This window comes from Rhododendron vialii, chromosome 7a, assembly GCF_030253575.1.
Source record: "Rhododendron vialii isolate Sample 1 chromosome 7a, ASM3025357v1".
Taxonomy (NCBI): Eukaryota; Viridiplantae; Streptophyta; class Magnoliopsida; order Ericales; family Ericaceae; genus Rhododendron; species Rhododendron vialii.
Window position 1 is genome coordinate 36,039,167 of NC_080563.1, and position 23,345 is coordinate 36,062,511.

The following is a 23,345-nucleotide window of genomic DNA, read 5'->3' on the forward strand; positions in this document are numbered from 1 at the left end:
TTAATATTATTTTATAAAATTTTTGTAAAAAATCAATTCTAACGGATATCGAAAAATATTACTTTTGGATTTATAGGGACGAACTGAGCAGTTTCGCTTTACAAATCCAAAAGTAACACTTACCGATATCTGTTGGAGTTGATTTTTTATAGGATTCATAAAATAATATTTAAAAAATTATGAATAATTTTTTAAATTTTTGTAAAACCTGAAATAGGCCTATACACATTTTTTTTACGTGATTCCTTGCAAAAAAATTTTGCGATTAGAATTTCCGTTACATGGCTGTGATCTAACGAGCTTTTCACTACTCCGCAAGAGACAAAAACTAGTGTTTTGGTTACTGTCAGTCTGTCAGAAACTCGGAGTATGCAAGTACCAATAAAAGTTAGTAGTACTAAAATAAATATTTTGAGTTTAATTTTGGTAATTGGTTTTGGCACTTTATTTTTAATTATTGATGTTACACTTTGTATCTTAATCATGTGGAATTAAAAAATAAAAAATAGAGTGTCAAAATCACATCTCTTAACTATTCTACATTTTGAGAGAAGTTACACTATGCTACATTTTTATGGGAAAGGAAATGTGAAGTGAAAACCATTACAGAGTGGAGTATGAACCACAACTGAAACACCGGTTGAAAATCTGGCTAAATTGGACAGAGTTATAAACACCACGCTCACGGGTTGTTTGGTGGTCGAAACTTGGAATCATGTGTTTGTTTCTCTTAGATATTAGAGTAATACATAAAAAGTCGCAAATTCAAAATCTCGGTCTGAGTTGTTATCAACTCCTCTAGGGATACTAGTGTTGTAAGGGAGAATTTGCTCTATTCATTTTTCTTTTATCGGCACTATTTATTTTCTAGGAAGTAATTTTCAGTCAATCTTGCAAAAAAGTTAATGGAACTGGACCGTCTTATTATGGGATTGAACGATATGTCCAAGTACATTGTAGGCTCATCCTGGGCCCATTTTGATGATTGGACACTCTCATTTTTTAAACTCTTTGAGTTCACCTATCATGCCAAAAGTTATGTTCATCCTATATCGATTAATATGTTTTCAAAACATATTTGTGTTGCAAAAAAAAAGAAGGAAAATGCTAACCATGGCTCTTTTAAGACAGATAATGTGTAGAAAGTGCCACGCTACTTAAGAAAACTGTATTAATATTCGTGCAAGTATATTGATATCTTTAAAATGTGTATTAAAATTTCAACTTGTTTGACATTATATATTTGCATGTTATCTACCACTTAACGGACGGTTATTAGCAAGACCCACAAATAAATTAGGATTCAATGTTTCAAACTTTATTTTTCTCACTATTTACAATGTAAGTATATATGTTTCAAAAATGAATCAGTCAATATCTAATGAATGTGATTTTTGACATGAATAGTGCACAAAGAGTTCAAAAAGTAAAATAATTTTGATCATCAAAGTGGGTCCAGAAAGAACTCATAAAACACTTTGGTCAGGACCGTCCAACCCCATAAGGGGACCGGAGAGGATCCCTTTCCAAATCAATTTCATAATATTAGACTATAATTTTAGGCCGACCAATTAATAATTCGATCATACACTAACTGACATCCAAATATTATTTTCTATAAGAATTACTAAAAAATGAAACTCTACAAAATAAATGAATTTGATCGTCGAATTAGGACTTGGTGTGGAACCTTGACAAAGCCAATAATCATCCATTTTTTTGATGTGGTCAACAAATTAGCAATTTTAGTTTTTATTTGGTTCGGATCCTTTCGAATTATTTTGTTTGAAAGATTTGAAAGATGTTGACCGGTAAAATATGGAGAGAGAATCTTAACCTGAGAGGGAGAAGACGAATAGTTGTCTTTTCAGGTTAAACGTGATGCGAAAAAGAGATATATTGGACTGTCATTTATTGTACGACATGAAAAATTATTTATTATATAATAGATCCGAAAGCAACAATGTTGGCCTCATCTCAAAAACTATAGAATGGAGTCACCATTGTGTTTTCATGCCAATACGAAAGGTTTTGGAAGATGATGGCAGACGTACAAAATATTGAGAGAGAGAGAGAGAGAGGGGCTCATGACTCATGAGTTCAGTTTATGTTAGGTTGTCGTTCGTTGTGCAACACAAAATGTCATTGTGTTATTTTAAAGAACTTATTTAAAGGGTTAGACAATAATAATGTTATCGAAATATTGAGAGAGGAGCTAAACCCACACGACACCTAGGTTTGATTTCCCTTTAAACTTTGGCCTGATTGTTTTAAGTTAATACTAGTACTTTTTAGTTCAATAGAGAATAAATTTGGCAAAATTCAAAAGTGTTGAAAAATAAAAGTCAAAACTTTTAAAATTTCAGAATTATTTCTTGTCCACATAGAACACTTTTAAAAAATTTATAAATCTTTCTCCAAAATCAATTATGTTAACCAATAACACATGTATAATATAATGCTAATAAGAATAATTTTCACAAATAATTTACAGACGAAGTGTTAAAAATAGTGGTTCTCAATTTTTACTTTCCACTTGTCCCTCCCAAACGATTCTTTGAAATCTAGTCAGGACAAAATAAAAAATATACTAACCTATATCCACTAATTTAGTAAATGAACACCCATAAAAAGAACAGTCTAAAATGAAATCTGGACCGTAATAAAGGGACTGATGGGTAGCTTTATTTATGTTCTTACAAATTTACTAAATGTACATGTTGGTTCATGATTGCTAACTTATTATTCAATAAAAAACGCACTTCAACAACGGAATTCTCTCCAAGAATTTATCATCATATATGACTCAAATACACTTGTATGATTACAAACTTATACTTACTACTTCTTCTCTTTAAAGTTGTGTGATAGCAACGGTTTAGAATTGGTTAAAAAGAGAGCAGAAGAATGAACTTCAACAACTGATTTCTCTCTAGGAACATATCCTGACTACAAATTCATGTGGTGTGGTTTAAGACAAATTGATATATTATTGGACTTGCCCTTAGTACATGGACTTGCTCATATAAGTTCATGTACTTGTTTATTGTTTTTGTTAAATTTGCACCCAAAATAAGGGCAAAATGGTCCGACGGGGAATGGTACTTTATACTACTTGTAATTATCTATGGGAGATGTGCAATGATTTTTTTATTTCAAAGCTGGCCCTTGAACTTGTACAGTATTTTTTTTTTCCCCTTGCCAAGCGGCATATATCAACGGTAGGGGTGTGTACGGATCGGGTTCGGGTCCGGATCCGACATGTCGGGTATCAATTTTTTTTTTTGGCTCCGAACCCGAACCGAACAAGTGAGAATAATCGTCCGCGTGCCTAATTTTTTTGGTCGGGTCAGGTAAGAAAAACAACACTCCGAGTCCCGAACCAAAAAATTGATTTTTTACAAAAAAAAAAATGAACCCATACCCAACAGAATCACATGTTCGGCCCTGCCCGAGACCCTTCGGGTCGGACCCGTTGGGTCGGACCCTTCGGGTCACGAGTTTTTTGCACATCCCTAATCAATGGTATCAACGGGGGTTTGGAGTTTAAAGGTTGTTCATAGCTCTAAAACACAAACGTTCCTGATGTGGCTCGAACTCGAGTGTAATTTTGTTTACCCTTTTTAAAAGAGAGTGAATATTATCATTCCTCTTATTGGTTGAAATGGTATAGGTTCTATCCATACAATACATTTTTTTGTAACATAACATCACTTTATGATGAAATTCATACTATTTTACCCAATAGAAAAGAAGGTGATGTTCATCATCTTTTAAGGAGGGTGGACAAAACTGAACTCATTATCAAATCCTAACCTCCCACAAGAGAAGGACTGAGAGCATCTCCAATCCATCTCTATTTCTCTAAAATAGAAGATAGATGTAACACATTGAGGGGAGATTTTGTAATTTATTCCCTTTTTTCTTCACTTTTTGTACTTTTTTGGAGAATTTTTGAGGGACCCACCGTCTTTTTTAGAGTTTGGTCCTCCAAAAGTAAATTTGGTCCTCTAAAAATGAAGGACCAAAAGCAAATTTGGAGTTCAAAATTTCTCCAAAACTCTAAAAAGGACGATAGATTCCTCAAAAATTTACCAAAAAAGTACAAAAAGTGAAGAAAAAAGGAAATAAATTATAAAATCTCCTCTCAATGTGTCACATTTATTTTCTATTTTAAAGAAATGGAGATGAATTAGAGATGCTCTGAAAGATGCCAATTGCGCGCTAGAGCCCATTAGCCTCCACGTGGTACTTGCTCAGTACTGAATTTTTTTTCTCCAACCTGTATTTGTCCCCACCTCTTATTCGTAATTTTCCCAAGTTTTAAGCCTAACCTTCAACGGTCAAAGTGTACTAAATTGCTGCCAGCTCATTGCACCCCTCCGAACCCAAAAGTCAAAAATCAGAACAAATTTCCAGTGCAACCGTGTCCCACCAAAAAGGCCCGGTGGATGCCAAACAAACAAGTTACAAGAGGGCCCGCTTCTGAGAGGAAAATTATACACTGTTACGTGGTGTCCAGTGTCCACAACACATATTCCATTTACATGGACCTCGCGATTAAGTGCATAGATCCGATATAAAACTTCATTCTTTCTAAAAAAATAAAAAAACAAAAATATTTATCTTTTTTAAATTTTGTTAAATTCACATATTTTTTGGTTAATCACTCATCACCATAAGTGAGGTTTAAAAAGTATAAAAATTATGACAAAAAGCAAAAAAAAAGAAAGCTTATTGAAGACATAAAAAAAAACAATTGGTATTTTGTTGTCTTATAGGAATTTTTTTTATTTTGGTCCACATTTTTTAATAATTTTTGATTCCTTTCATCGATTTCAAAAAATACTAGCAGTAACTACTACTATAAGGAAGAAAAAATACCAAAAAAAATACCAAATCACAAATTTTAATGTACGGTGTTAGACAGCCTCAGGAGAACCCAATAATTACTCTTTTAAAAGGTTAATGATTTTGTCACTTTTTTATTTGTTAATGCCACTCTCCTTTTTGTTTTTATCAGATGAATTTAATAACACACTCTTACAGTTTATGATGCTAGTTTTTTCTCACTTTCAAATGCAATGGTATTTTAGTAAATTCACCATAATAAAAAGAAAAAAAATGATATTAACAAATAAGAGAGTGACAAAATTAATTACCTTTTAAAATAGCCCAACTCAACTTTTTCCAGCGCTTCAAAAAAAAAAAAAAAACTTTTCCAGCGGCTCGGTTCAGTTCAGTTTCAGTGTCAAAAAAAAAAAAAAACTTTCCAACGGTTACACCCGATTCCCACTCCGCCTCTCTCTCCCCTCCTCCAATCCCCCGTCTCCCTCTCTAAAATCCCCTTCCCCCCCACTCGCTTTCTCATCTCTGTCTCTTCTCTCTCTAAAACTCTCCTCTCCCTCACCGCAAAAAAGGAAAAAAAAAAAATCCACAGATCCGATCAGAGAACCGCACTCCGAATGGCGCGTGAGGAGTACGTGTACATGGCGAAGCTGGCCGAGCAGGCCGAGCGCTACGAGGAGATGGTCGAGTTCATGGAGAAGGTCTCCGCGGCGGCCTCCGACTCCGAGGAGCTCACGGTCGAGGAGCGCAACCTCCTCTCCGTCGCCTACAAGAACGTGATCGGCGCGCGCCGGGCCTCGTGGCGCATCATCTCCTCGATCGAGCAGAAGGAGGAGTCGCGCGGGAACGAGGACCACGTGACGGCCATCAAGGGGTACCGGTCCAAGATCGAGTCGGAGCTCTCGTCGATCTGCGACGGGATCCTGAAGTTGCTCGACTCGAGGCTGATACCGGCCGCCGCGGCCGGGGACTCCAAGGTTTTCTACTTGAAGATGAAGGGGGATTACCATAGGTACCTGGCGGAGTTCAAGACCGGGTCGGATCGGAAGGAGGCCGCCGAGAGTACCCTCACCGCTTACAAGGCGGCGCAGGTTTGTGATTTTGTTGCTCTATTTGTTTGTTGGGTATGTGTATGTATTTAGATCTGTGTTGTGCGCTTTTTAGGCCGGCCGTCCATGCCGGAACTAGGGGATTTGAAAGAAATTTCTTTCTTGTGACGCCACCCAAGAATCAAATCCTGTCAATTGCGTGGGAGCAAGCCCACCAACCAACCGGGCTAACCCCTTGGGCTTGTTCTGGTCTTTATTAGGGGATGTGTACGTGGATCTGCGCTGTGAGGTTATGTATGTGCGCAATCGGAAGAACATTTAGAAGTTTTTTACCTTTTTTTACTGAGTTTTGTGCTCTGGATTTTACGTGGCTTTAGATCTACTTGATAAGTCTCATTAAATTGATTTTCTGGGGATCATATTAGTTATACTGCTTCAGATCTAACACAAAACGTTAATACAGTCGCGATTTATGATATTTGTAACACAAGTTCCGAAACATGGGGCTAAACGTTCTGAAATCCGGTGGTGAATTTAGCGCTCGGAAGAAATTGGATGTAATAACCGATAAATGAAAGATATAGAGAAAGTAGATTTTTTTTTAAAAAAAAACCCAGGTGTCCAGCTTACTCGCACATCGATTAATCCTGTAGGCCCAATCCCACTGCCTGCATGCTAGGGAACCGTATTGAAGCTGGATTAATTGCTCCATATGGCCTGCTCCAAAGGAGTTGATAGCACTTGTGTGGTTTTCGATCCTGAGAAGGAGCAAACCCCTAAGTCTCAAGCCTTGACAACTAGGCCAACCCCTTGTGGTTATGACAGAGTAGAGTTTTGGCCTGAGAAAATGTTAGATAATTGGTCTTTATGCTCCTATGAATTTGTCTTACATTAATGGATTTGTTGTATTATTAGATCTTTTTGCTTAAGAAAAAAGTACATAGTAGTATAGTACATACAACATTTGTGCTTAAGGCGTACCTGCTGTATCAAACCATTTAAAGAAAATTTGGAATTTTTTGCAGTTAAGGTTAGATTGTAATCAAGATGAGGAGCCTAAGGAATTGAAACACTGAAGTTCATGCAACTACAATTCTGCATGTACTTCTGAAAGTACTTAAAGAAAATGTTTCTAGTCCAAAGTCTGTTGTACACATTTTAACATTTCGTTGTCCTCCTAGCCTGTGTATTTCTATCTTGCTTGGGTTAGGCACAAGTTGTAACCTTTTCTTTTGTGCATTCAAAAGAAGTTATGGATGGTGGTATGGGAAAAGTATTGGGTCATTCTCGCATTGATAGGACTTGCAATTTGCTTCAAGTCGCAATGGAGTGTGGGATAAGTTGATCCATTCATTGGTTGCTTCTTTGTGTAAATTGTGCCTCTCTTCTTTTTTGTTCGGCATTATATTTATGGAGATCTTTGTTTTCAGGATATTGCAACCGCTGAACTTGCTCCAACGCATCCAATCCGGCTTGGGCTTGCTCTTAACTTTTCTGTATTTTACTATGAGATTCTAAATTCTCCCGACCGTGCTTGCAACCTTGCCAAACAGGTGAGCTCTTCTGAATTTGGCACTTCGTTTTCTTTTTCATAAGCGAGGTGGTGCAGTTTTAACAATGAAATTTGAAAAGATTTCCTTTCTGTATTTTTCTATTAAGGTATATCCCGAATCGATGCACCCTCTAGAGCCTAGAGGCATAAGTCAGGAGACTGATTGGTTAACCATTTGTACAATCCCCACTGTTGCATATATCCTCTTATTTAACCATCTGTCCTTGGCTCATATCTGTTTCTATACTGCATTTATCAGGCTTTTGATGAAGCAATTGCTGAATTGGATACCTTGGGAGAGGAGTCTTACAAGGATAGCACCTTGATTATGCAACTTCTTAGGGACAACCTCACTCTGTGGACCTCAGATATGCAGGTTTGGCTCTGCTTCCATGCAATGTGCAATTTTAGCCTTGTGTCCATCTCATTTGTGATGCGCTTCTACCTGTCAATTGTTTTTTCCAACCTTTGTTTCTTGTCCTGTTCCTTTTATTTGTTGGGTAGTTGTTTTTGACAACTTTTGTTTCTTGTCCTGTTCCTTTTGTTTGTTGGGTAGATTTTTTTTTTCATGCTTGCCTGAGCTGTTATTTTGCTTAGTGGAACATCTTTTTCTCTTTAAGGAAATAAACTAGAAGCCTATGTTTGTTATTTTGCATGGACTGGGATGCACGTACCTGTCCAACCTCAAATTTCCTAAGCTTAAATCTTAGGATATTGCGAATCTGAGATATGTATCCAAAAGTTGCATATGGGTATCAGGACAAGTCCTGAACACTTGTCTGCATTTATCTTTACAGAATATATGCTTGGGCTATTTGTTGCATATACTATAAAAGCATAGTTGGAAATTCGTATACCTAAGGAAATTTTTGGAGTAAATCATTTTTATCGAGCATATTCCAATTTTACATGTTTGGTTAATTTTGAATTTCTGTTTCTTGCCGCAGGAGGACGGGGCAGACGAGATTAAAGAAGCCCCCAAGCCTGACGATGAATCGTAGTGTGGGGCACTCTTTAACTAGGGTCTCACTTCTCCCATGTTTGTTTTTGTTAGGAGAAGATGATTGTTTCTGATTTTCCTGTCATTCTGAAATTTAATCATTCTCGCTTCTAATACGGATGAAACTTGAAGGTACCGATGTTGTTTACTTTGTTTGGTTATGAAGGGTTTATTTTCTCCAAGGAGATTGTAGCTTTATTTCGGTGGTGTGAACTGTGAAGTATTCCTATACTTGTTTGCTTAATTTTCCATATTTGGTTTTACCTTAGCTTCCGATCTCACGCCTGACAACCAGTATATCTGTCATACGGATGTGATAGGGATTGTGTATATCTACTAGCGTGACCTTGCTAACTTTTAGTTGGCAGGCTTTTCTTTTCTTTCTTTTTGGGTAAAAAGGTAGGCTTGTCCTTGACAGAGATTGGTCGTGAAAACAGATTCACGTGGCCGACCTCGGTCTGGTTTGGAAAAATAGGCAGGCTTCTTCTTGTTCGTTGCCAAGTGGTGATTTTCGCTAAGTTTGAGTGCGCGTGTCTTGCCATAGTCCAGTGTGTCTCGTAGTCACCCGGTGTGGTTAAAGGCGTACGTTGTTTCTGGGAAATGTATTTTCATACAGCAGTTGGTTTCTGCCTATGCTGTCATTGCAAGGTTTTCCTTTTTGTGTAACAGGGTCGGCTTTGGGCATGCGCTGATGATACGCTTGCCTTGGGCCAAATTATTGGCTCGTTTGGACCTTTGAAGAATTTTGACGTGTCTTTTTCCCGGCCCGCCTTTACAGACTCTCATCCCTCCACAATCCAGTCCTAACTTTATTTTTTTCCTTTTTTGGGTTTGTGTTTTTTTAATTTTATTTTTCAATTTTTATTAGATCCGCGCTATATTTGTTTTATCAATCATCGAGTCATCCTCTAAAGGAATCTGAAAAAATAAAAATATTATGAGCAAAATCATAAAAGTTTACTAACGACCAAAAAAAATACCACAAAGCTGTTTTTCCCCCCTAACGCGATGAACTTTTTAACATCGATCAACATTTATGTATTTGTTTTATTTCTCTTCTCGATATAAATGATTAATTCTAGAATTACGGTTAGAACATAAGCAAAGAGTAATGAAATATTAAAAATAATATCAAAAATATTATACTAGACAACAATATTTTCAGAAGAGTGGAGCCTTATTAGATCAATTAGGAAATCAATTAGGGCTAAGCTCAATTGATCAGACTCTTGCATCTCACTAGAAGTTTGAATTTTTCACTTTCGTGTGACTGTGTGAGTGTTATTCCTTTAAAGGGATTTGTATTTCTTTCTTTATTTCTTTTCTATGATGTGCTTATTTCTTGTATTGATTAAGTTGTAGAGTTTGGTTATCTAATGAACTCTCATAATTGATGTAGTGTTTTGAATTTGTGTTTTACAGTTTATATATGATGTAAATGATCGCTTTTATCAATTGAAAAAAAAATAAAAAATTTCAACTAATAACCCAATCAAAAGTCCAACTGTTGGGAACCACTACCTAGTGCAGTGGATTGCCTATCACTCCCTTCCTCTCAGGAGATGGAGGTTCAAGCTCCTCCGTGGACGGTTTGAGATGAAGGTTATGGATAGTCCCAATACTCATTGTGCTAACCTAACAAATCTCGCTAACTCTCTCGCTAACTATACCGTTTTGGTCCCAAAAAAAAAAGACGGGGGAAAATGACGGAGTCCAAACTTTGATTAGCCTTTGACTCTTGCCGCTCACCACTGCAGTGGGGGTCGCCGTAAAACCTAACACCTCTCTCTCTCTCTCTCTCTCTCTCTCTCTCTCCCTCCTGTTGTTGGCCGCCTCTCCCAGCTTAAATCTTTCTCTCCTGTCATTCATGGCGGAAGCCGATTCCGCAAAAACCTTAACCTTATCCGAGGTACTATACCTACATTTTTCTGTATTAATATACTCCTTCTGTACTCACTTACCAATTGGAATTTATTTATTTATGATAAATAAAAAAGGAATTCGTTTCCGTATCTGTTCTTGTCGTATTTATTTTTATGCCCGTAGTTCATTGTTTGTAATTGTGAGTATTTCCTGCTTGTTTGAGTGCATTTCAAATTACTTCGAAATTGAGGATCAAACTTGGCTCTTCCTTTTGATCGGCTTTTACTTGAATGGATTGGGCTGCTGTAGATACGTTGATTAATTTGAACCCGAAGAAGGCACTTAGATTTCTGGAATTTTGACAAGACATTTAACAGCCTAAAAGTTGTACATTAGGTGTTAAAACCTAATAAAAGATGTAGGAGTATTGAGATTTTAGACAATACAGAACACTTTATACACCTACAAGGAATGAGAGACATTTGAGTAATATTTGATTCAGTTTATAAGAATGCAATGTCAATGATAGCTTTTGGTAATTTGAGGGTGTCAATTCCATTAGAGGTTGCACACAGGCCTGGTATTAGTTTATATTTGAGTTTTACACTACCTTATTCTCCTAAAAAATTCTCTCTCTGGACAGTTAGCAGCATCTCAAATAAGATACCCTCCTAATTGTGGTGGTTCGGTAAAGAAATCGAGCCAATTTGTACCGTGAAAATTTTGTGATCATGGGGGCCAATATTTATATAGCCCTAGCTCACTCTCAAATAGCTCCACATTCTGGACGTAAACCCATTGCATTTTTAGGAGTGTTAAGTATTAAAACGTTAAAAGTGATTCAGGTTCCTAGGAGGAATCTATAAAGGCAAGTTAACTAGTTACAGCTATGGTTGCTCCCCGTGGTTTAATTTCTGGGATCTCCCACCGTCTATGGAAGTATATGGGGTCTATCGCATTGAGATTCTGCGGAAGGTGGCTTGAATTTGGAGGTTTGTATGCTAATGGTTGAGGGGAATTTTTGTCTTTGAGGCTTGCTCATGTATTTATAGAACTGTTTTTGACAACAGACTAGGTTGTTGATCTTTTTTTCCTATATTTCTTTCTCCTATCTTGCTTTTCTATATATTCCTTGTCCTTTGAGTGTCCAGCGTATCTGGACCTTGTTTAGTTATTCAAAGTGTTACCGCTCCACTTAAATTTTGGGGAAATATGTTTCGCAATCATGTCATATACTCCCAATTCTTTTTAATCTATCTCCTGTTTGATTAGCTCTATCTTGTGTAGGCTAACAAATGCTGTTGGGCCCCTCCCTCTGATTAATCCGTTGGTTTAGGCAGTCCCTTTGCTTTTATTGCAAATAGCTTCTGTCTAGGTTTCTGCTTAGTTCTTATTTACATTCTTGCACGGAAAACTGCACATTCATTAAGACTGCTCGCGCCTCCTGTATTATCTGAATTTTGCTGCTCAAATAAATACTGCCTAGTGGCTCTCGTCAATTATGTTAGGTTGTTAGAACCCAGTCCTGTGGTCTAAGATGGTGCTGATACCGACTGGCAGCTGTGGTTAGCTGACGCTAACGAGATATTTACGTTAACGAGGTCTCTTTGTCTTGGTCTAAGTTCAATCGTGTGCATGTATTGAACTTTATCTTGTACCTACCCATATACAGTGTGATAATATGAGATGACCCTGTGCCTCTCAGCACGCGCTCTTACATCTTTTCCTGTACGTTATCAGTAGTGGTTGCTCGCGGTAAAACCTTGTCTTTTGATGTTCTGAATTGCAGGAGTATATGTTGAAGGAGAAAGAAGAGAAGCTGGATATGGTTACAAAGCCTGCAGAAAAATCTGAGATGAAGAACACTGACAGTGCCACCGCTGAAGAAGTTTCCAGTTCAATAACTGATGAAACCCCTGTTGTTAGCAGTAGTAACGATGTTGACTCTGCCGCTGCTGATGAAAGCAGTGCAGAATCTAGTGCTGCAGCTGAAGAAAGCAATGAAACCACTCCTAGTGCAGGGGAGAGTGACAGTGAAGCCACAGAGGCTGCTGCTGACAATAGCAGTGGAAATGCTGAACAAGAAGACTTTAGGGATCAAGAAGGTGAAGACACACCGGAGATTAAGGTAAGCTTGATTGAATCATAATCTTGACTCTTATCCCCTCAGTGTATTCAGTGACGGTTGCATGGATGTCTTTCATTGCTGGAAACTTTTATTATTTTGAATATCATGAACAAGATGTACCATAAGACAACGGGTAGAATCAATGCCTTTTACAGAAGCAACTGAGAAAGGAAGGAGCCGGGTAGAACTATGGCGTACATGAATTTTTGGGTTGAGTAGTAAATAGTTTCTTGGTCTTCTGTTGGGTTGCAGTATTTGTAGTACTGAAAGTCAAGGTATCTTTTTTCTCTGAGCTTATATAAAAGACCCACTACGTACGAGTATTCTTTATTTTTATGATGGTCAAAGTGTGGGAAACGTTGCTACATAATCTCTTTATTCCCATTTCAAGTTGTCCTCCAAGTGACCTCCCTCTCCTATATGTGGAGCACTATTTTCTTCTCCAGTTCGCCTTATGTTTCTCTGTTCCTTGTGTATTTTGTTGTTATCCACCAGCTTGAGACAGCACCAGCAGATTTCCGTTTCCCAACTACAAATCAATCTAGGCATTGCTTTACCCGATACATCGAGTATCATCGGTGAGTCAATCGAAATCCTATATACCTGAAAGTTTGTGTTTCTGAACTTGGGCACTTTCATCACTTAAGAATCCACACCCAAAAAGAGTAGTCTGCCCGTGGTGATTAACCCCTAATATAGGTGCAAAGATCATGGCATATCGGTTTGTGTTGTATGTTGTATCAAACACCACAACGTCTCCAAAATATTGGTACGATTTTCTAGAGGTGGCATCCGCCCAAAAACAATGAGTCATCCTCCCCTCATCATCTTTCTCCATTGTATACACAAAACCTGCATTCTTTTGTTGTTCAATTTGAAAATGCTCGTACAACATATTGGCGTCTTGTCCGGCTAACATTTTCCTCATGTCCCTTTTAAAATTATCAAGATCTTCTTGTAAAAAGCCAACATTTTGTAGACCTCCGGATTGTAACTCAAAAATACTCATTTGTTGGCAGGTTCGCACATTTGCAGCTGATAGTTGTTCTACTAAAGCCTTTTTTGCAGCTGACACTTTACGATGAGATCGAAATAAATGTACCCTCTTTGGAGACGCAAGAGGGTGGTTATGACCCTCGACAAATTGGGAGACAACAAATTTTCCACTTGATTGGTTTTTCACAACAGACAATTTCGCCCCACAATTCTCTCTACTATCCCCCCGACGCCGTGTAACGGGTTGACTAGTTTTGTGGACCCTCTTCACCCCTTCTTTGCAACAAACGTACTCCTTTCTAATGACTTCATAATCCCTATTCCTCTTGCTAGAACTCGCTCGCGTACCAAATCCACCTTCTTTACCATAATGGTTGTAAAATTTCCAAACATCATCTAAATTGTCAAACTCTTGGTTGATTTTTGGTATTATGTCATTCTTAACTTGAGGAGTGTGAAGTATTTGAGAAGAATTAGCAGATGATTCACACGGGATCGATGCTAACGGTGAGAATACATTTATATCATCCAAACACTGCATTCTAGACCCCAAAAGAGAAAACAATTAAAAATCAAAAATTTCACATACAGTTAAAAAAAAAAGTCAGCATTAAAAAAAAATCAGCATTTTTTTTGCAAATCCTAATTTCTGACCGTAATTTGTGAGAGAGAGAAAGAGAGAGAGACCTTGGTTGTTGCTCGGTCAGTGGTGGAATATTGTCGGCTTCTTCTCGTACATCATCCATGTACACTGGAATTTCCTCAATTTGTTACATAAATCAAAAAATTTACACAAATCCAAAGCCTAACCCTAACATGAACGAGAGAGAGCCCCATTGTCACAAACCCTAACCCAATGTCAGACATTAGGGTTAGGGTTCTCAGAAAATCAAAACAAATGGACCCAAAATGTTTTTACAGAAAAAAAAGCCCTAATTTCGGATGTACGAGTCAGAGAGAGAACAAGCCAAAGAGAGGGAGAGGGAGAGAAAGAGAGTGTGGGCACGCGCCCCGAAAATCGCTCGATCTTGGGTTTAAAGAAAATCGGTGTGCGGCCCTCTTCGAAAAAGCGCGGCGAAACGCCTCGATTCAGAGTCGCCACTCGGGTTTTAGCGGTGGAAACACCCAAGGAACCGAACTCGAAAACGTTTGCCACGTTTGTTTGGATTTGAAAAAGGCGTAGACCAGTCCGTCGTCACCTTCGATATCTGAGGTTCGGGAGCCAGGTCACGAGAGGGTTATGGCACCCCCACTCGCCCAATCCGGAGATCGGTCTCTACTCGGGCATTTTGTAAAAACATTTGCATTTTTCTCTCATTTTATCATTTTTTTGACCAGTTAGGGCGGGGGAACAATTAATGGGGATGAAAGCGGTAACAGATTTCAGTTTGTATGACAAAATGTTTATGGATGATTTGATTGCAATGCTAAGTATAGATTGAGAACAAGCACTGAACAACCCGAGCAAACTGCAGTATGCTTGTCGCAAAGTGACGTGAGCAGATTCTGTCAGCATGCACTGGTCGAGCCACTACATGGAGATCAGATCTGCGCACGCCACCTATAAACTGGCGTACTCCACTTGTTTGATTCCTCAGTCCTTGTTTGCAACCCTCTGGGCTCTGGAAAAGGACCAGCGCACACCCAGGGCAAACCACGCAGTTTAATATAGCAGAATATACATAACCATAGGCAGAATAAATGGCTTTTGGCCATGAAAGAAAGCAGAACACCCCAAAACAGTGTGGGGACGGAAAACAAGCCTAGATTAAACTTAGATGCAAGGGCCAGCCACTGAACCCTGAGGCACACTGTCGTACGCCAGTTCATGAACGCCGTACGCCACTTTGCCTTTGATTTCTGTGTTTGGCTTTGCATCCTCTGGGCTCTGGAACATGACCAGAAGGATCCCAGGGGCCTTTATATTGACATAAATGAACAAGTATGGGACGCTTCCACTAAACAGTTCTAAATACAAAAAGCAGTAAGCTGATTATTAGGATGCAAAGGTGATTGACAGGAATGAAACTAAGTAAAAGGGACGATCCATGATCCCCACGCCAGTATTGCACGTGCTACCATAACTGGCGTACGACACATAATGACTGGCGTGCGCCATGTGTCACTTCAAACGACTACTGTATTTTATCAGTTTAAGGCCAGGACTAGTATTATCTACTAGCCTGGGCCTTATTGACCCCCCTCAGGAGTTGAAAACAGAAAAGAACTCAAAGGTGGTATACTTCTTCTTATGGAGGTTTGAAGGTGGCTTTGGACTTTGGAGGTTGAAGATGAAGGCTGAGATGATGACTGAATGGTGGTGGGGTGTATGGAAGTGGGTTGCTCTCCTTGCTCTTTCAATGGAGGAAGAGAGATGGAGAACTTAAAGGAATGAGAGAGAGAGAGAATACCCTTCTTAAATGTGGCTAACCCCTTGCAAATGAATGCAAGGGGGGCATTTATAGAGGAGGGAGACTGAGATTAGTTAAGGCCAAAGGGCTGTTTGGCTGGTGGGAAGAGGAGGAGAGCCTTCCATGCATTAAATGCATGGGACTAGGCTTGATGGGGGATGTAGGAGAGAGAGGGAACGCCCCCGCCGAAAGCAATCATCAGGGATACTGTGGCCGACGTCAGGGTGGCACAAAAGTCCCGCCCAAGTGGCTGAATAAAGTTGATTTGACTAGGTTTTACTGGCGTGCGCCACTTATTAACTGGCGTGCGCCAGTGAATGCTGGGCCGATGGTCGATGACTGACACGTGGCAGATTACTGGCGTACGCCTCCAAGGCACTGGCGTATGCCCGTTGGGTTTTGCTGGGGCCGTTTGGCTCTGGTTTGAAGGGCTTGAAAATGGGTTTAAAAGGGGTTTGGGACGCTCAAGGCTTTAAACACACCTTTGTCCTCGATCTGTTTTCGACTATAATCATCATTGGGGAAGCAAAAGATCAACAAATAATGTTATCTGGACAGTCCAGAATGGGGTGTCTACAGAAGCCCCCCTTTGACGGCACTTGAAGCACCATTGACTGGAGACAAGTAACGTCAAAGGTTTTCTAGACACCCTCTTCAAGGCTATCCAGAATGCGTGAAATTTTGAAGAACCTGTAGATTTTGAGATTGGACGGATAGATCGTCGTTGATTTGAAATTGGACGGATAGATCGTCGTTGAATTGAATTTGGACGGATAGATCGTCGTTGATTTGAAGTTGGACGGATAGATCGTCGTTGATTTGAATTTGGACGGATAGATCGTCGTTGATTTGAAATTGGACGAGTGGATCGTCGTTGAATTGAAATTGGACGGATAGATCGTCGTTGATTTGAATTTGGACGGATAGATCGTCGTTGAATTGAAATTGGACGAATAGATCGTCGTTGATTTGAGTTTGGACGGATAGATCGTCGTTGAATTGAAATTGGACGGATAGATCGTCGTTGATTTGAATTTGGACGGATAGATCGTCGTTGAATTGAAATTGGACGGATAGATCGTCGTTGATTTGAATTTGGACGGATAGATCGTCGTTGATTAGAAATTGGACGAGTGGATCGTCGTTGATTTGAAATTGGACGGATAGATCGTCGTTGATTTGAATTTGGACGGATAGATCGTCGTTGATTTGAATTTGGACGAGTGGATCGTCGTTGATTTGAATTTGGACGAGTCTCTGCTTGGGGCTGGGCCCAAAACTTCTCAGAATAGTCGGGCTTTTACTTGGAGAATAAATTTTGGCATGGGCCATGAATTGGGCCTGAGGCCCACAAAATACTGGCGTACGGCACCACAGAACTGGCGTACGCCATAATCCACGGGGATCCGAGCCCAGATCCGAGCCCAGACCCGGCCCAAACGTCCCATACGTCGTCTAAACTTCCGAACCAGTGTTGAAACCGCCATTTCTTCGGTTTTGAAACTCCAGACTCTCGAAATCTCTCAAAAATCTTCAATCTCCTACTCAATCTCTCCTCTTCTCCATTACTCGCTCGGAACGGTGCAACCATGGCGGAGCCCAGCGAAGGTGGTGGCAATGGTGGTGCCGGAGAAGGAAGGGACCAACCACGGAGTGAAATCGAGGCTTCGGGGCCTCGGATCGACGATCAAACGTCAGAGGAGGCATTACGTGGTACTGGTGCAGAGGTTTCGGGCGGTGCAGGTGGCGGTGATGGCCATGCAGGAGAGACAGGCGACGGCGACAGGCGGCGTACGCCAGCGGCGGTGGGGCGTATGCCAGGCGTCGTCGAATCAGGGGGACCACGGGTTCGTCGTTTGGATGCCAGGAGTGGTGTAGAAGGTCTAGTGATCACTGGGTCGGGCTTGATTGAGGCCAGCGGCAGCGGCACTGGCAGCCGTGGTGGTGGTGATGAGGGTGGTCGACCGGAGACTCCAACGAGGGATCCGGCGCGGGGTAAGGCTCCCGTGGTGGAGGAGGGTGCATCCGGAGAGGTACCCATGGAGGAGGTGGAGTTTAGGCCAGCAGCCGGGTCTTCGGCACACATCCCCATCACTCGGGGGGATTTTGCGGAGTTTGTGTCCGAAGAGGAACTCGGTCGGTTGCTCCGGGAGAACCCGGGGGTGGTAGCTGCAGTGTTGGCCGCGCGGGAGGACCGGGCCCGGCAGGTTGAGAGGGCGCAGGAGGAGGAGCGCCTGAGAGAGGAGGCCGAGAGGGCCAGGGCCGAGGAGGAGGCCTTTGAGAGCGAGACCGAGGCTGCCGAAGAGGCTCAGGGGGAGGTGTGGTCCTTTGAGCGAGCGGTGACGCTCGCGGAGTCCATACGGCTGGCACCCCGTGGTCAGTTTGACGCTGCCTCGTACGCTCCGCCCGAGCCGCACGTTTTCATACCGTCCGGGGTCGAGAGCCTGGCACCTTTGAGGGAGAGCTATGACGCTGAGTTGATTCTGAGGGACCCACAGAGGCACTTGTCAGTGGACTGGGCACAGGTATCCTTTTGAACTTGCCTTAACATTTCAATGCTTTGCCATTTGTACCGATATGCAATTTGAACTGTAGTAGCTTGACTTGTAATGCATGTAGGCTAGAGCCTTGATCTGTAATGTGACTGAGAAAGTAGAACCTTGAATAGCATGCTTCGACCTTGAAACTTGACTTGAATGATAGAACACTGGATGTAGTTGAATCGACTTGTAGGATGCCCGTGACTTCGAAAAACGGTTAGTGTCAAACTCGAATCCACATTACGTGGCCTTGACACGATAGGGTTGTCCTCTGAACTTGCACTCGACTAGGTACATTGCCATGACATGTTGAACGCCCGGATGGCGTGCCCCGTAATTTGTATCGACCATATTGATAAGCTGAACACTTGTGCAATCGACTGAGAGATGTGCCCTGAGAGAAAAGAGGCCCTGTAGCTCGGAACTTGACTGAAAAATACCTTTGATTTGATTCGACTGATAACAGAACTGAATGGTATAGTACGAGTGCCCTGGCAGCTTTGCTCGACCTTTATGATGCTCATTTCGACTGTAGAGTTACTTTTCGATATTCTGAATTCGACCAACTGTTTGGATTGCCATTGCTGACGAAACTCTTTCTGCTGTCTGTCTTGTTGTGCAGAGGGGAGCAGCCAGCACCCGTGGCCATGGTGGTCTAGCGAGTTCGCTCGAGCTATACAAGAGTTTGCCCGAGCGGGTCAGGGCTCTGGTTGACGTGGCAGGGTTCCGGTCATTTATCCTTACACTGACGCCCATAAAGAGTGACCACGCTCTGTTGACGGCGCTGGCCGAGAGGTGGTGGGATTCTTCGAACACCTTCCACTTGCCGATTGGAGAGATGACGGTGACTCCGTCGGACTTCGCAGCGCTCACCGGTCTGAGGGTAGGAGGAGAGCCTATTCCGTTCGACTCAGAGATGTACAGGGATCCTGAGGCTCTGGCATGGTTTCTGGGGCAGGCGCCGGCAGGTGAGGCGGAGACTGTCCATTATGACCAATTCAAGCGGTACTTGCACGGGAGGGAGCCTGAGTCGGACTTGGAGGCGGAGAAGATGGCGAGGGCCTACTTGCTGTACTTGTTCAGGGCTACATTGTACCCGAACAAGCGATCCACGGTGCACCTGTCCTACTTGCCGGCTCTCTATGACTTGAGCACAGCCTCGAGGTTCGACTGGGGAGGAGCAGCTCTGGGTACCTGCTATGGCTTCATGGGGGCTTTTTCGCGTGGAAAGAAAGCGACTGCCGGCTACTGGAGGGTGTGGGAGGTAAGAAACAAGGCCCGTCATTTACTTACCGCTCTTCCATTCATTGCACTTGTACTTTGATTTGCATATAAGCTGTATTCTGATGTTTTGATTGTTTGACCATTCGCAGCTATGGGCCTACGAGGTGCTGAAGATGTACCCTCCGGAGAACAAGTGCCCGAACTTGAGGATGCTCCCCCGCGCCATGATTTGGGGTCCTATGTACAGCGGGAAGAAGAAGTCAAGAGGGAGCCTCCTAGCCTTTCGGACCTACCTCGACGAGCTGTCTGGCACTCAGGTATGCAACATGTCAAACTGAGTATTCTGCCCTTAGAATTGCTTTAATGCTGTCGCTGATACTTTACAAACTGTGCCATTGCCTTGCAGGTGGATTGGAACCCCTGGAGCGGCGCTGAGCCCGAGCCTGAGTACTTAGCACAGAGCAGGGTGGTGACTGCGAGCCGGGTGCTGTTGGAGTCGGCCTTCGGGTGGCGGTGGTACCTGGGCGACCGGGTGACACGGCAGTCACTAGGCACTCTTGACTTCCAGGTTCCAGGGCCACTGCCTCCTCACGCCTCCCATACGGACAAGTATACCCTGGCTGAGCTGAGGCGCTTCACCGTTCCGACTGGGCTGGCTGCTTTTCTGAGGCCTGAGCGCGACTACGCTGTATACCGGAGGTAGCACTTGGCGAGGCCGCTTGGAGTCTTGGAGCATGTCGCCGTGCAGAGCGAGGCGTTGGAGGCTGGTGAGGAGAGGCGGAGCCGGGAGAGCAGGGCAGCTCGCCCGAGAGAGAGGAGCGACTACGCTACAGCGACCGGGCTGCCTCGGCTTTCTTGGACCCTAGCAGTGCGGGACGCCAAAGGAGAAGAGGCCATTGTTCAGTTTGAGCCTGCTAGGACAGACCCGGCAGAGATCGTAGGACCGGTAAGACATTCCTTATCCCTTTTGTAGTTTCTGTACTTTACTTTCAGCATGTATACTTGGCATTTGATTCTGACTTTACCCGATAATTGAATTGCAGGCCCCGATGGAATGGGTGCGGGAGGCGGCTCGACTGATAAAGGCCATGGAGAAAGAGTTCCACAAGATAGCTGGCGGCGCCTCCTTGCAGTTGCAGTACCCACCTCCAGCTCCGGCTCCCGCTGAGCAGCCTCAGGTATAACTCTTCATTTTGCTTTTGAATACGGCTGCTTTTGAACTTTCCTGCACTTTGCATTTCAATATATACAATATGTACAATGTATGCTAAATGACTTGAATGACCATGCAGGGACATGCTAGGGCGGCTCATAGGAGGAAGAGCGTGCGGCCTCCTCCAGCAAAGAAGGCAGCTTCGAGCTCCTCACAACCAGCAGCCAGGGTGGAACGGGCAGCACAGACCACTCCGGCCAGCGAGGGGCTCCAGTTCCGCCGAGAGCTGAGGAAGAGGCCGGCAGAGAAGAAGCTTGCTGAGGGACCCTCGCAGAAGAAGAGGAGAGAGGAGGAGGAAGCAGAGGAAGAAGAAGAAGAGGAGGAGACATCCCTCAGCAGTGGCTCTGACTCAGCGAGCGACCCCAGGTTCCGCATAGACCCTCGAGAGGTAGAGGACAGCGAGGAGGACGACGACGAGGAGGACCTTTTTGACGACTGAGGGCTATCACCGAGCCTTAGTCTATTTTGCCAGCACTTTGATACTTTTGATACTTTTGGAGTTGATACTTTGGTACTTGGATACTTTGGATGGGGCCTGCGTGCCTCTTTGACCTTTGGGCGAGTGTGCCCTGCTACATTTAGTTCTGCCCGGGCCGTTGTGCCGTTTGATATCCGATACATTCCCACCGTTACGTTTTTGACACAGTAGTATATAACATATGCACTTTATGTTTATCGTTTTGCTTTTGCTTTGATGAGTTTTGACAAAAGAAAAGGATAAATCCTCCACTAATATCCCACATGCATTGACACACGTTCTGAATCGACAAAAGACACTCACACATATACAAAATCAACTCAGCTCGAAGAAAAGATGGATAGAAACGTCCTAGGATACGACACGTATCCCAGACACGCGGGGGATACGGGCATTTTAGGCGTTGGCAAGCCAAAATCCGTCATTTACCCCGGGGAAAGAAACTGACCCTTTTGAAAGGTGACATAGATGCATAATGACTTGCGCGAACTTCAAAAACCGATAGAAATGCCCCGGTGCAAGGGAAATACCAAAAAAAACTAAAAATGCCATAAAAATGGGCATAAGACGCCAAAAACGACTCGATATAGTCCCGGACTGAAACCAACACCCCCACACAGTCCCATAAGTCCTATGTGACTTGTGTGGCATGACAAAACTTGGCAAATGCCCTTGAAACGAGATTTGACCTCTCGTATCCTTGATTTTAGCTCGACACGGGCCACCGAGGGTCCGAAATCTTTATCGGGCGTGGCTTTTGGAATCCGACGCTTGGCCATAGTCTTAAATGACATTTGTGACTTGTAGGAACCAACAAACGGCCAAAGCCAGCCCCGGAATTGAAAACGACCACACGGAGGCAGTAGCTGCTGCAGACTGGTTTCTGGTGAAACCTACTGGCGTACGCCAGAAGTTGAGGGCAGTACGCCAGTAGGTGGGGACACGGACACGCCAGTTATTAACTGGCGTACGCCAGGTTCCTGAGTGCCAGATCCACTTGACTGACCAATTGTCCTTTTTCAGGGGCCACTTTGTTTTTACCCCCACACGGTTTGCACACGGTTTCTGGGTTCTCAGGAGGCAGTGTCCTTTGCAGGAGCATGGTTTGGAGGCTAGCATGAGGCTTTGGATGCCTCATTGGTGGAAACTTTGCAAAGGGCAAGGCCTATAAAGTAGAGGCCTTGCAATGGTTTTACAGAGTGCATTGCTTCCCCTTTTCTCCAGTATACTGCTACATTCCTTCATGGACAACCCTCTCCCAACTTTACTTAGGCCATGGTTGGCGCAATTTCTAAGTGTCGACTGGCTCAACTTCCAATACCACGGCCTTGCCTCGTTCCGCTTCCTTCGGCATGTGCCACTCCGCCCGGCGCTCTTGCGGGCTGCCCTTAGATTCTGGGATCCTGACGTCCACGTCTTCCGTTTCGGTGATGACGAGCTGTGCCCGACTGTCGAGGAATTTCAGGCGTATCTCCGGACCTACTCGTCCTCTACACTCGTTGTCCCGCCATACCAGGCGAGCATGCCCAAATTGCTGGCCAACTCGCTCGACATCTCTCGGGGTTTGGCAAGCGCTATCCTTGAGGGCGGCCAAATGAATGTCATGCGCCTGATTGAAATGTACAGTCCGGACGGTGACCTGGATAACAGCGAAGTGCAAGCGCGCCGCCGTTTTGCCTTGGTAATCTGCCTGCTTGCCGCTTTTCTGCTTGTGCCGGCTCATGGGCAGGCTAGCCCGTCACTTGTGAGCGTTGCTGCCCAGATGGGGGCACGGAGGAATGTGATCCCTTTGGTCTTGGCGGAGACACTCTTAGGCTTGGACCTGGTGTATACGGGCCAGTCGGCCGTTTTCAGTGGCAGCCCGCTTTTGCTTCAGGTAATCTCACTCAGCTCACCTTTTTCTGGCTATTCGCACGTTCTCCTTTTACCTCGACACTCGGCTTAGGCTGCTTCCTAGCTCCTCACTTGTCTTTTCCCTCAGGCTTTATCTGGTTTCTTACTTGTCTTTTCGCTCATGCAGTTGTGGCTGTCGGACAAGCTGAA

The 23,345-nt window shown here is 43.0% G+C and overlaps 4 protein-coding genes across 5 annotated transcripts; 3 read left to right on the plus strand and 1 right to left on the minus strand.

Moving 5' to 3' along the window:
* The first annotated feature begins 5,270 nt into the window (after positions 1–5,270).
* On the plus strand, positions 5,271–8,647 carry LOC131334093 (14-3-3-like protein C). 2 transcript variants are annotated; one of them, XM_058368969.1, is made up of 4 exons: positions 5,271–5,939; positions 7,328–7,450; positions 7,709–7,825; positions 8,397–8,647. In XM_058368969.1, exons 1-4 carry the CDS (start codon positions 5,466–5,468, stop codon positions 8,448–8,450), a joined length of 768 nt encoding a protein of 255 aa, XP_058224952.1. In that variant the 5' UTR covers positions 5,271–5,465; the 3' UTR covers positions 8,451–8,647. The 2 variants fall into 2 exon arrangements, 1 of the variants encoding a protein (XP_058224952.1); XR_009202047.1 differs by lacking the exon at positions 8,397–8,647 and having other exon boundaries at positions 5,319–5,939; positions 7,328–7,556; positions 7,594–7,764.
* Positions 8,648–10,008: 1,361 nt separating this feature from the next.
* Positions 10,009–13,040, plus strand: LOC131334096 (cytochrome c oxidase subunit 6b-1-like). Its single transcript, XM_058368972.1, has 3 exons — positions 10,009–10,358; positions 12,102–12,440; positions 12,936–13,040. Exons 1-3 carry the CDS (start codon positions 10,317–10,319, stop codon positions 13,020–13,022), a joined length of 468 nt encoding a protein of 155 aa, XP_058224955.1. The 5' UTR covers positions 10,009–10,316; the 3' UTR covers positions 13,023–13,040.
* Positions 13,036–14,182, minus strand: LOC131332963 (protein FAR1-RELATED SEQUENCE 5-like). The gene is made up of 2 exons (XM_058367268.1): positions 14,124–14,182; positions 13,036–13,978 (listed from the first exon to the last, which is right to left on the minus strand). The coding sequence occupies exons 1-2, from the start codon at positions 14,180–14,182 to the stop codon at positions 13,036–13,038; spliced, it is 1,002 nt and encodes a 333-aa protein (XP_058223251.1).
* A 3,689-nt stretch (positions 14,183–17,871) lies between these two features.
* Positions 17,872–20,314, plus strand: LOC131334092 (protein MAINTENANCE OF MERISTEMS-like). The gene is made up of 4 exons (XM_058368968.1): positions 17,872–18,372; positions 19,010–19,651; positions 19,761–19,928; positions 20,018–20,314. Exons 1-4 carry the CDS (start codon positions 17,887–17,889, stop codon positions 20,312–20,314), a joined length of 1,593 nt encoding a protein of 530 aa, XP_058224951.1. The 5' UTR covers positions 17,872–17,886.
* Positions 20,315–23,345: the final 3,031 nt, after the last annotated feature.